General features: G+C 39.8%; 1 protein-coding gene across 1 annotated transcript; it reads right to left on the bottom strand.

The window, feature by feature from the left end:
• Window positions 1-2,842: 2,842 nt before the first annotated feature.
• On the bottom strand, window positions 2,843-14,850 carry LOC131778415 (tetratricopeptide repeat protein 28-like). The gene is made up of 14 exons (XM_066170022.1): window positions 14,726-14,850; window positions 13,949-14,014; window positions 11,511-11,579; window positions 11,236-11,301; window positions 9,920-10,081; window positions 9,583-9,660; window positions 8,819-8,886; window positions 8,278-8,337; window positions 7,921-8,160; window positions 6,481-6,720; window positions 5,475-5,880; window positions 5,041-5,354; window positions 3,310-4,800; window positions 2,843-2,988 (listed from the first exon to the last, which is right to left on the bottom strand). The coding sequence occupies exons 2-13, from the start codon at window positions 13,995-13,997 to the stop codon at window positions 3,322-3,324; spliced, it is 3,231 nt and encodes a 1,076-aa protein (XP_066026119.1). The 5' UTR covers window positions 13,998-14,014; window positions 14,726-14,850; the 3' UTR covers window positions 2,843-2,988; window positions 3,310-3,321.
• Window positions 14,851-16,101: the final 1,251 nt, after the last annotated feature.

Here is a 16,101-nt window from a genome sequence, read left to right as displayed (position 1 = left end):
TTTAAGTTTGTTCTTTGTTGCTATAGGAAGTTATTTCAATGTCTCTAGCAGCTGGAAATCAGAATATTTGAAAATAACAGTTTATTTCTTGCTTGAAATATAATAACGATAATAATGACCTGTGATGATGATTTTTCTTGGGTAATTTTCTTCTGTAATTCTCTTGTGTAATATTTGTCAGATACAAACAGTCCTATAGATGAATGATAATCTGCAATTCGTTAAGGACATTTGAACTCTAAATACTAACATTGATTTTGGGAGACAAATATGGAATAAATTTTACTTCAGAGAGAATTCGTCTTTTTATTCGAGTGATTCCTCCCTAAGTGATCGTTCCATACCACCCGAACAGGCCGATGGGACTCAGTCAAGGATGACCACAATCGCTTAATAGAGACCACCGCTGAAAAGTGTTGAAAGTGACAATGCATAAGAGAAAAGAAAATCGCCAATTTGACAACCGATCGCTTAATACAGGTTCGATTATGAATTCCAAATTAGCCAATCAGCCCACGCGAAGAGCTCCATTCGCCTGTGTGGTATATTATAAAAAAAAAAACCGCTCTAAGGTGGGTAGATGGAGTAGAGTTATGAAGTACGAAGAGAAAATCTAAGAAAACGAAAGAAGTCTTAGTCCAGCAATGACTCTAGGAAATTCTTCTCTTTACCTTCTGAAATCGTAGCTCTTAGATTCTTGAGAATCCTTCCTCTAACCACGTAGCCGTTTACACTCCCAACCCGGGGGGAAAAACGGAACCTCGACCCACCCTTCCCCCCTTTCCATGGCTCTTTTTTAAAAATGATTGTAATATATGCTATCGTCAGTAGAGATGTTCAGCTGAAACATTTACGTTGTCGCAGTTTTTTAGATCTGGGGGGAAGTCAATATATCAGGGCTTGCTGACTTTTTGGATCCGGTACAAGGTCTTTAAAGGGGGAAGGAAATTTATCCTTGCTCGCCCTTACTTCGGTGAATAACTCGCGTTGGCGATTGAACATAACAGGAATGCGTAGCGACAACGCTCTCCCCATGCCCGTCTCTCTCAGGTTGATCCTTACTTCCAGGATTTTTCCACGGCTTGTTTTTCCCGGTTTTCCTTACTCCTTAAAAACCAGCGCTCTTAATTCGAGTTGCAAATGCCACCTTCTAAAACCGTTTTTATTTTACATCTGCATGTCACCCAGTCGAGGGTCTCCATGGGGTTAACCGTTAGACGTAAACCGGTCGAAAAGCTAGCTGTTAGGCGTAAATATTGACAAATTTGATCCCTTAGTTGTAGAAAAAATTAACTTTAAAAATCTTTCCCTCCAACAGTGTGTTATTTAGTGTTATTCTGGGTTAGCCGCAGCAGAAAAATGGCCACAGTTTTAACTGTTAGCCGTAAAAAGTTCTTATCGGTCGGCCTTCAGTTTTTAAGAAAGTTTCAGTTTTTTTAACAGGCTGTTTTAGTTAAGTTTGCAATCGTGGAAAAAAATCATAAATATTTTCTACACACGGGGAACCACACCGACCCAGGGTACCTCCCATGATGAGGACGCTTTCTATAAACAGAATAAAGCACCATCTCCCAAAGTGAAAGGTTATTTCTTTTTTCTTGCCTCTTCAACAATATATATGACTAAACATCGTGTCGCTTTACATGCTAAAAAAACGCGTCGCGTGACATCTTAAGGAACGGCTGCCAATGAAACTGGCAGATATAAAATCTGAAAATATCGAAGTTTATATCTCATTTAATAACTCTATCCAAGAAAATGGGCAAAAGTTGAGCGAATAAGGCATAGGTGCGCTCACTACTCCAAAAGAAAAGATGTGACAAAACATCATATCTGTCACATAACGTACTAAAGAAGTGCGTCGCGTGACATCCTGAGAAATCTATTCAAAGAAATGGGCAAAAGCTATTAAGCAAATACTAATTCAAACGGCAAGAAATGGTTTATGCAGGTTCATGCAGAAATTTTCTTCCCTCTGTTACTGATTTCCTCGTCCATTCTAACAAAATACCAAGCGACTTGTTTCATTGTTTGACATTTAAATGTTAGTTTATTGTACCTAGATAGTAAGTAAACAATCTAATCGGAGAAACTAGATAAAATCATTTGGCTCCAACTTTCTAGCTCGTTCTGAGCTTCCACCGATTCTTTGTAAGCCATAACTAAAATTATAAAGTAAAACTTCTCGTTTTGCCTTTGGACGATTAGTTTAAACGATATACTTAAAATGCATCGTTCTGCTTGTAAAAAATTACACAATTTATCGCATTGAAAATTAAAGGAGAAAGGTCAGAAAATTAACTAATACCAAGTCTAAACCCTTGCCATTACCGCCAAAATCTGTCATTTTAAGTCCAGATAAACCGAATTCTGATCGGCAGAAACTAACTTTAAGTACCATTGACTAAGTATAAATCCTCGAAAAGTTCATCACAATTACCATCTGACATAGACTAAGATAATTGAGCAATCGGACAACTGATTATTCTCCAACTCCAATGGAAATTCTCTACACACGCTCATGGCTGTAATAGCTTTATATAACTCATGAGACTAAACTGATTGAGAAAAAACTCTGTAAAAAAAACTCTGGAAAACGTTTTCAAGATGTTTCAACTTCGACGTAAATGTAACGCCCAAATCCTCTCAGAACAAAATACTTAGATTAAAAATAACTTCTCACACAGCTGGTCATGATAATTTTAAGACATTATATGAAAAAAAAAAACAAAAAAAAAACAAACAGTAGTTTATGAAGGATATCAAGATGAAGCTCGTGAAAGCAGTTCAGACAAGCAAAACGGCAACTCTTGAATCAATGGAAATCTGTTCTCTTGTTAAACTTGACTTTGGCCGTCTTTTGGTTCTTCCTGCTTTGAAAAGAAGACTTGACAAAGCTTTCATCGGCAGCTTACTGGTTTCTGGTCCAAATATCAGCATTTGTAGGTATCCGAAAACTCCCTGGGATTCCAATGCTCACTTCCTTAACTGAAAAATAAAAGAATCTAAGTTTAGGGAGGATAGTTGAGTTGCCATGAAATATTTCTTAGCACATGAAACGATACATTGCACAACAGGATTGTTTTAAAAGAAATTTGCTATTTTATTCCTATCATGTTTCCAAAAAAGAATGTTATCATTGTAAATGCGTCCACTTGATTGTACTACATATCAGTTTCCGGAGAGAAAAATAAAGTCGTCACCCAAATGAAAGGAAAATAACACGCAAGTATCACTGCTCACATATGAGCAAAGATTATGATTTAATGTAACTTTGTATTGAATAGAATGTATCAACAGAATTATTACTTGCTGCAGCCTCTAAATCTCCTTGAAATCCAGGCTGACGTCGTCACCAATGAGTACAAATGGTGCCCAGTAAATCACCTCCTTGAACTTTTCGATTTCTCTCATACACTTCATGGCCTGATTGAGAGCTTCACTTGCCTTCTTGCCTTTGGCAAGTGCATGGTAGAAGAAACTCATGAACTCCAGGGTTCCCTCGTCGCCAATCGCCCACAAGGTTACCACAACAGATCTGGCACCGGCACTCAAAAGTGCACGCGCCATGCCGACCACACCCTCGGCCATGACCTCCCCACGAGCAGTGTGACAGCAGCTAAGTACAACCAGACGTGCTCGCAACCCAGTTTCCATGACATCTTTCATTGTCAGTAGATAGTCTTTCTCTTGCGGCTGAGGGTTATCTCTTGTGGTGTTTGGTGCCAGGATAACTTCTCCAGTTTCCATTTTACCGTGGGCTGCTATGTGAACTAAGGCCACTGATGATATTCGTTTTAACAATTCATCTTTTGTTGCCATTTCTCCAGTGAGATGGGAGACATTAAGGATACGTCCGATCATCTCCACTTCTTTCCTTGCTCCCGGAAGTTGCACCAAAAGTCTTTCGTCATAGATGATATGTTTGAAACATGGGTCGCCGACAAGCAATGCACCAGTCTTCATGTGAAAGTCAGCTGGACAATCATGAATTAGTTGCAAGGTCGTCAGAGAGGGAAGCACACGAATTCTGAAAGAGTCACTTAGATATGATGAGTTGGAGTCCTGCAACGCTGCATAAGGTACAAGGCAAAATGGCCCCTCAGGAACGAACGTGATCTCGTCGTTGCCTTCGATCAGGTCAGCAATAGGAGTAACGATGATGTCATGCAGCTTCTTTAAAGCGCTGGATTGGGAGTGCCTCACATCAACTCGGATCACATCATTGGCCACTCCCTCCTCTGTCGGCGAGTCAAGCGGAGGATATTCGATGGTTACAGTATCTCTTTTACTGATCTCCTTAAGAGCAGTTTTGTTCAGTACCTGCATGAAAACTTTCAATTCATTCTCATACTTGTATTTGTTCACGTGTACTTCTCTCTTCTGGATGTTATTTTCACTGAGGCAAACCCAGAAGTAAACGCATGGTCCATTAATAGCTATGAAAACTGTGCTCAATGGAACCCACCTCAGAGAAATGCGGGATACTCTAGGCGTTAAAGAATCTTCAGGCTGATATTTTGTGACCATGAGATCTCTCAGAGCTTGAGCACGCCCTTTCTCTGTGGCAAGAAGAGCCTTCACAACTTGACCTCGCTTGAGATTTATACGCCACAAACCTTTGTATGCTCCTTGGTGTAGATTACGATAAGAAATCTTCCACTGATCGTTGAGTTGAAGACTGGCCCTGATATCATCATACAATTCTACACTCGAGTAAAAACAGTCAAAGGCCATCATAAGATTTCCTTGGCACTCAAAACTGATTCCAAGGGAACAGAGTGAGCACGCCTCTCCAGTCTTATCTCCCATTTCTTTGGATATTTCTAGGTGACTTTGAAAACACTCAAAAGCTGTTTTCAACTCTCTTTGAGCCCCATGAATACTGCCGAGAGAGCAATAGCTTTTTCCCTCTCCGGCCTTGTCTCCCACTTCTTTAGCAATTTCTAGATGACGTTGATGGTACTGGATGGCTGTTTTGAACTGTCCTAGACCTTGATAAGCGCTGCCGAGATTGCCATAACTGATTCCCTCTCCGGCCTTGTCTCCCACTTCTTTAGCAATTTCTAGATCACGTTGATGATACTGGATGGCTGTTTTGAACTGTCGTAGACCTTGATAAGCGTTGCCGAGATTGCCATAACTTCTTCCCTCTCCGGCCTTGTCTCCCACTTCTTGAGCAATTTCTAGATGCCACTGATGGTACTGGATGGCTGTTTTGAACTGTCCTAGACTGTCATAAGCGTTGCCGAGATTGCCATAACTTCCTCCCTCTCCAGCCTTGTCTCCCACTTCTTTAGCAATTTCTAGATGACGTTGATGGTACTGGATGGCTGTTTTGAACTGTCCTAGACCTCTATAAGCGTTGCCGAGATTGCCATAACTGATCCCCTCTCCGGCCTTGCCTCCCACTTCTTTAGCAATTTCTAGATGACGTTGATGGTACTGGATGGCTGTTTTGAACTGTCCGAGACTGGCATAAGCGCTGCCGAGATTGCCATAACTTCTTCCCTCTCCGGCCTTGTCTCCCACTTCTTTAGCAATTTCTATATCACGTTGATAGTACTGGATGGCTGTTTTGAACTGTCCTAGACCTTGATAAGCGTTGCCGAGATTGCAGTAACTTCTTCCCTCTCCAGCCTTGTCTCCCACTTCTTTTGCAATTTCTAGATGACGTTGATGGTACTGGATGGCTGTTTTGAACTGTCCTAGACTGGCATAAGCGTTGCCGAGATTGCCATAACTTCTTCCCTCTCCGGCCTTGTCTCCCACCTCTTTAGCAATTTCTAGATGACGTTGATGGTACTGGATGGCTGTTTTGAACTGTCCTAGACCTTGATAAGCGTTGCCGAGATTGCAATAACTTCTTCCCTCTCCAGCCTTGTCTCCCACGTCTTTAGCAATTTCTAGATAACGTTGATGGTACTGGATGGCTGTTTTGATCTGTCCTAGACCTTCATGAGCGTTGCCGAGATTGCCATAACTTCCTCCCTCTCCGGCCTTGTCTCCCACTTCTTTAGCAATTTCTAGATGACGTTGATGGTACTGGATGGCTGTTTTGACCTGTCCTAGACTGGCATAAGCGTTGCCGAGATTGCCATAACTTCTTCCCTCTCCGGCCTTGTCTCCTACTTCTTGAGCAATTTCTAGATGCCACTGATGGTACTGGATGGCTGTTTTGACCTGTCCTAGACCTTGATAAGCGTTGCCAAGATTGCCATAACTTCTTCCCTCTCCGGCCTTGTCTCCCACGTCTTTAGCAATTTCTAGATGACGTTGATGGTACTGGATGGCTGTTTTGAACTGTCCTAGACCTTTATGAGCGTTGCCGAGATTGCAATAACTTCTTCCCTCTCCAGCCTTGTCTCCCACTTTTTTAGCAATTACTAGATCACGTTGATGGTACTGGATGGCTGTTTTGAACTGTCCTAGACCATGAAAAGCTTTGCCGAGATTGCCGTAACTTCCTCCCTCTCCAGCCTTGTCTCCCACCTCTTTAGCAATTTCTAGATGACGTTGATGGTACTGGATGGCTGTTTTGAACTGTCCTAGACCTTGATAAGCGTTACCGAGATTGCAATAACTTCTTCCCTCTCCGGCCTTGTCTCCCACTTCTTTAGCAATTTCTAGATGACGTTGATGGTACTGGATGGCTGTTTTGAACTGTCCTAGACTGGCATAAGCGTTGCCGAGATTGCCATAACTTCTTCCCTCTCCGGCCTTGCCTCCCACTTCTTGAGCAATTTCTAGATGACGTTGGTGGTACTGGATGGCTGTTTTGAACTGTCCTAGACCTTGATAAGCGTTGCCGAGATTGCCATAACTTCTTCCCTCTCCGGTCTTGTCTCCCACTTCTTTAGCAATTTCTAGATGACGTTGATGGTAATGGATGGCTGTTTTGAACTGTCCTAGACCTTTATGAGCGTTGCCGAGATTGCCATGACTGATTCCCTCTCCGGCCTTGTCTCCCACTTCTTTAGCAATTTCTAGATGACGTTGATGGTAATGGATGGCTGTTTTGAACTGTCCTAGACCTTGATAAGCGTTGCCGAGATTGCCATAACTGATTCCCTCTCCGGACTTGTCTCCCACTTCTTTAGCAATTTCTAGATCACGTTGATGGTACTGGATGGCTGTTTTGAACTGTCCTAGACCTTGATAAGCGTTGCCGAGATTGCCATAACTGATTCCCTCTCCGGCCTTGTCTCCCACGTCTTTAGCAATTTCTAGATCACGTTGATGGTACTGGATGGCTGTTTTGAACTGTCCTAGACCTTGATAAGCGTTGCCGAGATTGCCATAACTGATTCCCTCTCCGGCCTTGTCTTCCACTTCTTTAGCAATTTCTAGATGACGTTGATGGTACTGGATGGCTGTTTTGAACTGTCCTAGACCATGATAAGCTTTGCCGAGATTGCCATAACTTCTTCCCTCTCCGGCCTTGCCTCCCACTTCTTGAGCAATTTCTAGATCACGTTGATGGTACTGGATGGCTGTTTTGAACTGTCCTAGACCTTCATAAGCGTTGCCGAGATTGCCATAACTTCTTCCCTCTCCGGTCTTGTCTCCCACTTCTTTAGCAATTTCTAGATGATGTTGATGGTAATGGATGGCTGTTTTGAACTGTCCTAGACCTTTATGAGCGTTGCCGAGATTGCCATAACTGATTCCCTCTCCGGCCTTGTCTCCCACTTCTTTAGCAATTTCTATATCACGTTGATGGTACTGGATGGCTGTTTTGAACTGTCCTAGACCTTGATAAGCGTTGCCGAGATTGCCATAACTGATTCCCTCTCCGGCCTTGTCTCCCACGTCTTTAGCAATTTCTAGATCACGTTGATGGTACTGGATGGCTGTTTTGAATTGTCCTAGACCTTGATAAGCGTTGCCGAGATTACCATAACTTCTTCCCTCTCCGGCCTTGTCTCCCACTTCTTTAGCAATTTCTAGATGACGTTGATGGTACTGGATGGCTGTTTTGAACTGTCCTAGACCTTGATAAGCGTTGCCAAGATTACAGTAACTTCTTCCCTCTCCGGCCTTGTCTCCCAGTTCTTTAGCAATTTCTAGATCACGTTGATGGTACTGGATGGCTGTTTTGAACAGTCCTAGGCTTTGATAAGCGTTGCCGAGATTGCAGTAACTTCTCCCCTCTCTGGCCTTGTCTCCCAGTTCTTTAGCAATTTCTAGATGACGTTGATGGTGCTGGATGGCTGTTTTGAACTGTCCTAGACCTTGATAAGCGTTGCCGAGACTGGAAGAACTGTTTGTTATAACTTTTAGTTCAGCATTAGTTTTCCTTAGTAATTGAAGCAGACGTTTGTTGTCATTTTCAATCTTAAAAGGTGTCAAGGGTCGATTAATCATGAGCAGATTTGCGAAAATGCAGTGGAAATATGTATTTTGCAAAAACAGTGAGAGTATTAGACAGAACCTTAAAACTGGAATGATAATTCCAACGTGGGTCTTTTTCAGAGATTTGATTTTAAGTTAGCGGAGAGTTTTAACTTGCTCTGAAGCGCATTTATTGGTTTAGGTTCGGTCGTCATGGTGATGCTCGTCTGAGGGCAAAAATGAGGGGTGTTCAGCCCAAACTCTGGGAATTAATTGATATGGCATCTTCTTTTGAGTAAAGTTTCGTGGAATAGTCGAAAGAACTCTTTAAGAATATTTTAGCTTCTTTAAACTGCTCAGTGCAGTATAAGAGAACATTGTTTCCATTATGTGTTGGAGAATCTCTCCGGAAAGTATTGATTTCCCTTGAAATATTACTTGCATTGCATCTCGTATCACGCTTGAAACATTCGTTAAAGGATACGGAAAATCCCATATGCAACCAGCTCCTTGCTTCTTTATACAAGCAAAGTTCGACACAAGCTCTGGCTCCTGAAAAGGAGAGAATAATTGGTGGTACGAAGTAACTCATCACTGTTACACTATAAACGTACTGATAAAATGGACTTAATTTCCCATTTAGCCGGGAACAAAAATTGTGATAATGAAGGAAATTTGAACTCGTGAAAGAACTGAAAATAAACAATAAGGAGCTAATGGAAAGCAGCTACCAATTAAGCTTCAATTGATGATGATAACGATAAATGTATCTCGCGCATTCTTCATTTTAATGTGCTATTATGCGCTTTTCAGCACTTTTCGGGGTAGTTTTCGGGTAAACTGCATTGAGTGGTTTACAACTTTTGAAAGAGAATTTTTCAGGTGCCTTCTTGAGTTACAGAGAAGATGCAAGAAACAAGGCTTACGGTTTTCCGTTCTTATCCGGGACTAGAATATCAAACCATTTGCAGATGTCACAGCCTAGGCGGCAGCACATTGTCCTCGGATATTTTAAGACTCAGGGAGATGGTCCGGTCTAGGGCTTGAACCCTCGACCTCCGACGCTCTACAACGTGAACTAAACAGGCGGCGGTATTGGAGAGCTTATTGACATTTTCCTATCCTTTTTACCCACATCACAGACATCGACACACCAGATACAATTGCAGTTACCTGCCACACACCACACAATCTTCTTTTGACGAAATCAGAGAATAGAATATTGATGGATTATGTCTGAAAACCCACCTTTCTTAATAGCCTTGATTAAAGTGGGTTCCAATTGAACGGCAACTGTTGCATCATCGAGACATTCCACGTAGTTTGCTATGAGATTCAGGAAACAAGGCTTAAAAAAGTGGTCATCATATGGAATTGCAACAAAGAAGCCTTAAAAAATTACAATTACTTAAAATGAAACGAGGATCATCCCTTTGCTTAATTTTCATCCGCCACATGGCGATTTATGTTTTTACGCTACTTTTCTACATTTGCTCAATTTTTCCTTTTCTTGATGCAGATTGTGTATTCCGTTATCTTGTAATGCTGCACGACAGATTTATATGTTTACATATGAAATTGTTACCTAAACGGAAATGAGCTGTTGCCCTGTTGCTGTAAAGCTTGGCGTTCAGCCGTTTATCTTTGCAGTTCACTTGAAGTCCTTTCGTGTAGGAGTTTATTGCGTCATTAGCTTCTCCTTGTTTGTATTCTTTGTTACCTTTCTCCAGAAATACTTTCGCTATTTCTGAAAACACAACGTTTTAGTGTTAATAATTTAGTAATGAGTGATACGACCCTTGAGATGACGGATGATGCCAACTTTATATATCCAAATGAACTTTTAGGTTAAAGGAGCTTAGAGCTATGAGAAAAAACAACCAGAAAAGTTTAATATCTGTATATTTTGTTTGTGTGAAAGCTGCTGGGAGTCTGGGCTGTAGCTTGGCTATTACCACAACTTTATCGATTTACATTTAGGTCGAGAGGCTTTCCAAACTCCTTTTACACCTGGCTTACGTTTTCCAAAATATCACAAGTTTCACCGGAAGATCCTATCTTAACTCAAATTTGTTTACAATCGCCCTTCAGGAGAGTTTATCTGTGCATTTTGTTTTCTTTAAAGTACACAAGATATTTGGAGTTTTAGCTGTAGCTTGGCTATAACCACATTAAGTCTGATCGGTTTACATTTAGGTCGTGAGACTTTCCAATGACCCTTTTACATCTGGGTTACGTTTTCCAAAATTTCATGTTAGAATATCAAGCCCCATAAGTTACTGCAAAAGCAAGGCAAAGCCAGGACCGAAAAAGGTTAAAACTTGGGAATGTTCTGGTAACGAAAAAAAAAACAACATCGTACTGAGAGTCTGAGAGTGACAAGAATTCGTGGTTTTACCAGCGTTGAGAAAAGTGCGCTAGAAAAAAAGTTTTTCTTTGTCTTTTTTTCTTTATCACTTGGTTTTTCTCATACATGTAATTGTCTATTGAGAACATACTCGAAGAGGCTAACTGGAGAAATTCGATTGGGAAAGTATCACTTTCCCGCAAAGTGCCATTTTGCCTGTTGCGAAAGTCAGCGGTTCCACATTTTGTTAGCTGGTGGTTTACAGCGTAGGCCTGGTGTTGACATAACTGTCTAAAGAGGCGCGAAATATTTAGAAGACCAAAACAGGCGATATGGCCGAGACAAAATGCCTCCTCTTCTATGTAGAATTCTCAAATTTTGTTTTTTCCTTTGTTTTTTATTTCACCGGTAACAAAGTCTGAAATTTGAAGAAACAATCTTTTGCTGTTTCAAAACCTTATTCACAGAACGTTTTGATGTAAATGCGTAAATTTTGATGTAAATGTGTAAAAAAACTTCACCGCGGGGACTTCTTTCAAAAAATCTTTTCTCACCCCTTAAAAGGTCATCGTCTTCATCCAGTTCAGCGTCACTTGACGTAACTTGACTTTCCTCTGTCGCTGAAATTACCGTGAAAATATTTCAACTTTGTTAGTGATCACAACTATGTGCGATTACAACTAGCGTTCTAATACTGGCGTATTTAGTGGATTCCTAAAACCTTCAAGTCGAAGTGATCAAAAAATTGTACACCAGAATTAGGGTGTACTTAATCAACAAACAGTACATAATTACCATAAAGAAGTCTTTCCTTGTTGCCTTTTCTTACCTGTAGCTGGAAACTCATTTTTCACCTCCAGTTCTTCTCCCGTTGTTGGGAGGATGCTTTCTGCCATAGCTAGAAATAAAATTGAATCGATTGCACTGTGCTACATCGTTAAAAATAAAAAAGAGGAGACTCAAACGAAAGTAACCTAAAGAAAACGTTGTATACTTAATCATAGAGGATGAATGAGAATCTCAAAGTTTCCTCCGTCACGCTATAGTGGTTGCGTGACAGCTCCAGTCAAGTTCAGCGGGTTGTGTCATGTTTGTATTTTTCATTCGTTTGTTTGTTTGCTTGTTTGTTTTTTAGTCTTTTCTAATGAAACGTCGTTCAAGGCTGTCCCTTATCAAAATGCGTGAGTTGCAATAAACAACCTAATTGTACCCGGTAGGCATGGATAAACACAGATAAAATGTTATGCAATAAAAGACTCTTTCTCTCATTTCTTCAGTTTATCGCCTGTGGGGTTGGGAGAATTCACAAAACTTATTCAAGCCCGAAACACCTTCGAAGGTCTACGTAACCGTCACGAATTCTACCAACACCCCGCGAGCCTATTGCGTAACGAAACACGTTTATCGACCCGTGGCAGCGAGTGTAAGATCTCTGTTCTTCTACAAAGTGCATGTGTAAAATTTCCCTCAAAGCTATCGAAAATTGCTGGACAAAGGTTCTTTAACAAATTCATAAGTTCTAGCAAATAAAATATTCCATTAATTTTTTTTTTTTTTTTTTTGAAAGAGCCAGGAAATTTTGAATAACTGGAAGTAGCTGGCCCTTTACCGAGTTATTTCGGGGAAGGACCCGATTTTCATTTCGAATTCAAAAAAGGCACTGAATACGAGATTATTCTGAGGGACTGGGGCAAATGGCACTGGGAACTACCTTTTTATCAAAACTCTTGTTTAAAGAAACTTTATCTACATCGAATTGAAAGCCAAGCGCAACACGCAGATTTCTGCATAGCTTTATCTTGTAGGCCATCGAATGAATTCACTGCCAAGCCAAATGAGCACTTGGGGGAGGAAGTAGACTCAAAGCGAAATGAAACTAAAAAAAAACATTTCGATATCGCAAAGCAAAAGAGAACTTTAAATTTATTTGTGAACGAATCGCTGATCAAAAGAGAATCTTCTGCAATATAGTAGTGATTGGAAAATTTAGGAAATTTTCGTGGAGCTGCTGAGGTGGTCTTGCCCTACAGAACAGGATTCTGCTTCAATATCAGCATTTACTGAGCTCACAGTTTTATCTTCCAGCGCACGATGTAAACACTCAAACACTGTGCCCATTTAGTCCGTCATTGCGCAAAAAGGTATATCTACTAAAACCGAACTCTGACAGATAACCAGTTAGAAATGATACTACGAACCACCTTGTAGATACGTGGTGGACATGTATCATCCTTTTTGTTCAAAACATATTGATTGAAAATTTGAATCCAATACAATTTTTATATAGGAGCATCGAATACAGAGATCCACTGCACCGAAAGTCAGCCCGCCGGAAAACCACTTCAATTTCGGAAATTGTAATACAACAATTTCTCATTACAAAAACTATTTCCTTTAAAAAGAATTGAATTCAGCTTTAGATGAAAAAAAAAACAATTAAAAAAAAACCAGCCTATATGGAAAATAAAACTGTCATGTTTATTAATCCGGTTATCATGACGACATTTATGCCTTTATATATGAAGATATAAATGGTACGCTTACAGCGTGCGGCGGAGATGTCACGTTTTGGAAACTGAAAAAATTCTGGTATCTCACCGACAACCATATAAGCGTTATTATTACTATATATCGCGAGTGTTACGATATCAAAAGAAACGTGGACGTTCAACCTCGAGCTTTGTTTCAAACTGCGTTTGTTTTCGGGAGATAATAGCTGGTTTTGATATTGACGAGAGCTATAATTATGTAGAGCACGTTATCTAGCTTTGTCACATGCTCATCACGCGCTTCTGCCGCATAATGTCACGCACAGTTAAACCTTTAACTCCCGTGATCTAATTGTTAATTCTCCCATCCAGCTGTTACATGTTTCCTTTCAAATTAGGTTCGGAGATTTGGTGTTAGTTCAAAGATAACGAATTCTACCTAATAAAACTTTGAGTATTCTTATTACCTGTTTGCTGGATAATGTATTGATATTACAGGGATAAGTTACACGTTATATCACTTCTAGGAGTTTAAGGCTTTAGGAAATTGCATCGCGTGCAAACTATTTAACCACGAGGCAAATGAGAGAAACCAATGAAATTTATAATTGTACGCAAGGGAAATATTTTTACGTCTGACAACAATAACCCGAGAAAATTCGACTGAAATTAAACTTAATTGTTGTCAACCGCAAGAAAATTAAGATTACGATCTTTCATGGTAAATAACATTAGCTCTACAGCTCTAATCAGTTGCAGAATGAAAATTGGTTTGTACCTGTTAAATTGTCATCCTCTGAATCTCTCTGTTCTCCAAACGATGTCATTTGTTAATTCTACATGCCTGAAAATATTAAGAATAATAGTTTGCTTTACAACAATTTTGATAAGAAAATGAAGGTTACATATTCACGGGTTTAAAAGATCTAACCTCGTCTAATTCCCAGTTTCGTGATCAAAATTGCTGTTCTTCTTAGTTATTGTGCTTGTTTTTTATTTGTTTTATTCTTAAAAAATAATAACGGTGAACTTTTTTTTTTACTTTAAACAACTCCCGCCAATTCTGTACTAAATATTTTTGCAGTCAAAAGCGTACGTGTCCGGTGAAATTTAGTGGCGCTCTGGATCTCATTCCGATACAATCAGTTTTTGAATAATAAAATCTGTTCCTTCCTAATATGAAAACGATGCTGATTCACAAAATCAAGATGGGTTTGTTCGTATGTAGTCGACTCCCAAACAAGTTGAAATGGGCATCCATCCCTCAGTTGTTTTCATTCATTGGCTTTCTCTCACACGTAAAGAAAATTTAGTGTTACATCAAGATACTTCGCTATAAGCGATAACTTTCTCTGCTCTCAATGAACACTAATTTTTCTGCGTTGATATCTACGTATACTTTGTAATAACAAGTTGCATATATTCATCCCCGGAGGGAGATATACTAAGCTAAAGAAATCACATCAATAATATGTATTCTTTATGTATATTTTTTTCCAATTTTCATGTCTTTCGATTATAATATGCTACATATTTCTTCATTAGCTTTCCTCACCTGAAGAGAACTAGCAATAAATTTAACTCCAATAAAGTTCTTTTCCAAGAAAAATACTTGACTTCTCGTTGTATCTAGAGAAAAGCATACTTAAATCGTTTCGCGTGCTATAAAGAATTAAAGCGAATACCATAAGTACTCTTCTTAAAGAAATATCCGAGGAAGACATTCAAGATTTATTAAATCTATGTACTCCATGCATCTTTGAGAACAGAAAACCTCAGTGTATCTTGCAGGAATTTTATGAATAAATTGTTATTGAACCAGTTGTCTTTAAGTTGGAGGAGAAATCTGAGGCCCTAGCTCTCTGTCTCTTTGAGTTCCAGAATCGTCTGCTGAGTTTGGATGCAGTAAGCGAGGCCATAAATAATTGAATAGTTCCTACAGACATGTGACGCACTCGATACTTGAATCAGAAATGCCGCAGCTTCGTAAATCCCTCATGCGAAGATAAATAAGCCACCTCAAGGTCTGGTATGTTTACTTACATGTCAGCATTGATATTTAATCTGACGGATAGGGTTTTTTTTTTCGGTCGTTGGTTTAAAATGATTTTTTCCTGTCACGAAAGAGCTTGAAATTTCCTTTCTATAATTATGTATTTTAAGACATGAAACTTTCGACATTTATGATTTAGGCAGTATGCTGGATGATCCTTTATGTATCCACTGTATGCCATGGCAACGAGAAATCTATCGCAATATGTGAGAACTTCAAATCGTAAAATCCGACGGTCTAAGATTCGATCCTGCGTTCGTGACGAGTAAATAAGATCGACATTTCTTTCATTCAAGTGTCTCATGTCCCAAATTATTTCTATTTGTATCTTTAGTCAATACCCGTTTATCTCATTGACCGAATTAGGTCGCTATTAACTTATTCTATCCTCACCTTAACTCCTGTGAAAATGTGATTTGCCCCGCAAGTGTGTAGCAAAACGGTGCTCTTGGTAACACCAGCAGTATTGAAGAAGCTGAATATGAGCTCAACGAACTCGAAACTGAAAATCGTGTGTCATTGTTTATTTCGTGATCCATGATTCTATTTTGTAGCTATACTGATACTCTTCCGTTTTAGGCTTGCTTTACCGTCGCTGCTATTCCTGACAGGAGTAACAGTGATGGTAAAGCAAGCTTAAAAGAGCAGAAAACGCCGGAAACTACAACAGACAGAGGATATGAGTAAGTGTTATTGATTTTACGTCTAAAATATTAATATTTCCAAATATTTATCGTTGTAAATCGACCATATTCCGTTCCCCATACTATTCCTTATAACGTGTTCAAATTTTCAACGGTTCCTTTCGTAACTTAACACCGAGTCATACAACGTGTGACGCGTTCATGAATTAATCGTTGGCTTTTTTTCGAGACGTG

Source organism: Pocillopora verrucosa, chromosome 7 (genome assembly GCF_036669915.1).
Source record: "Pocillopora verrucosa isolate sample1 chromosome 7, ASM3666991v2, whole genome shotgun sequence".
In the NCBI taxonomy this organism is placed as follows: Eukaryota; Metazoa; Cnidaria; class Anthozoa; order Scleractinia; family Pocilloporidae; genus Pocillopora; species Pocillopora verrucosa.
This window is presented reverse-complemented; position numbering and strand designations above follow the sequence as displayed.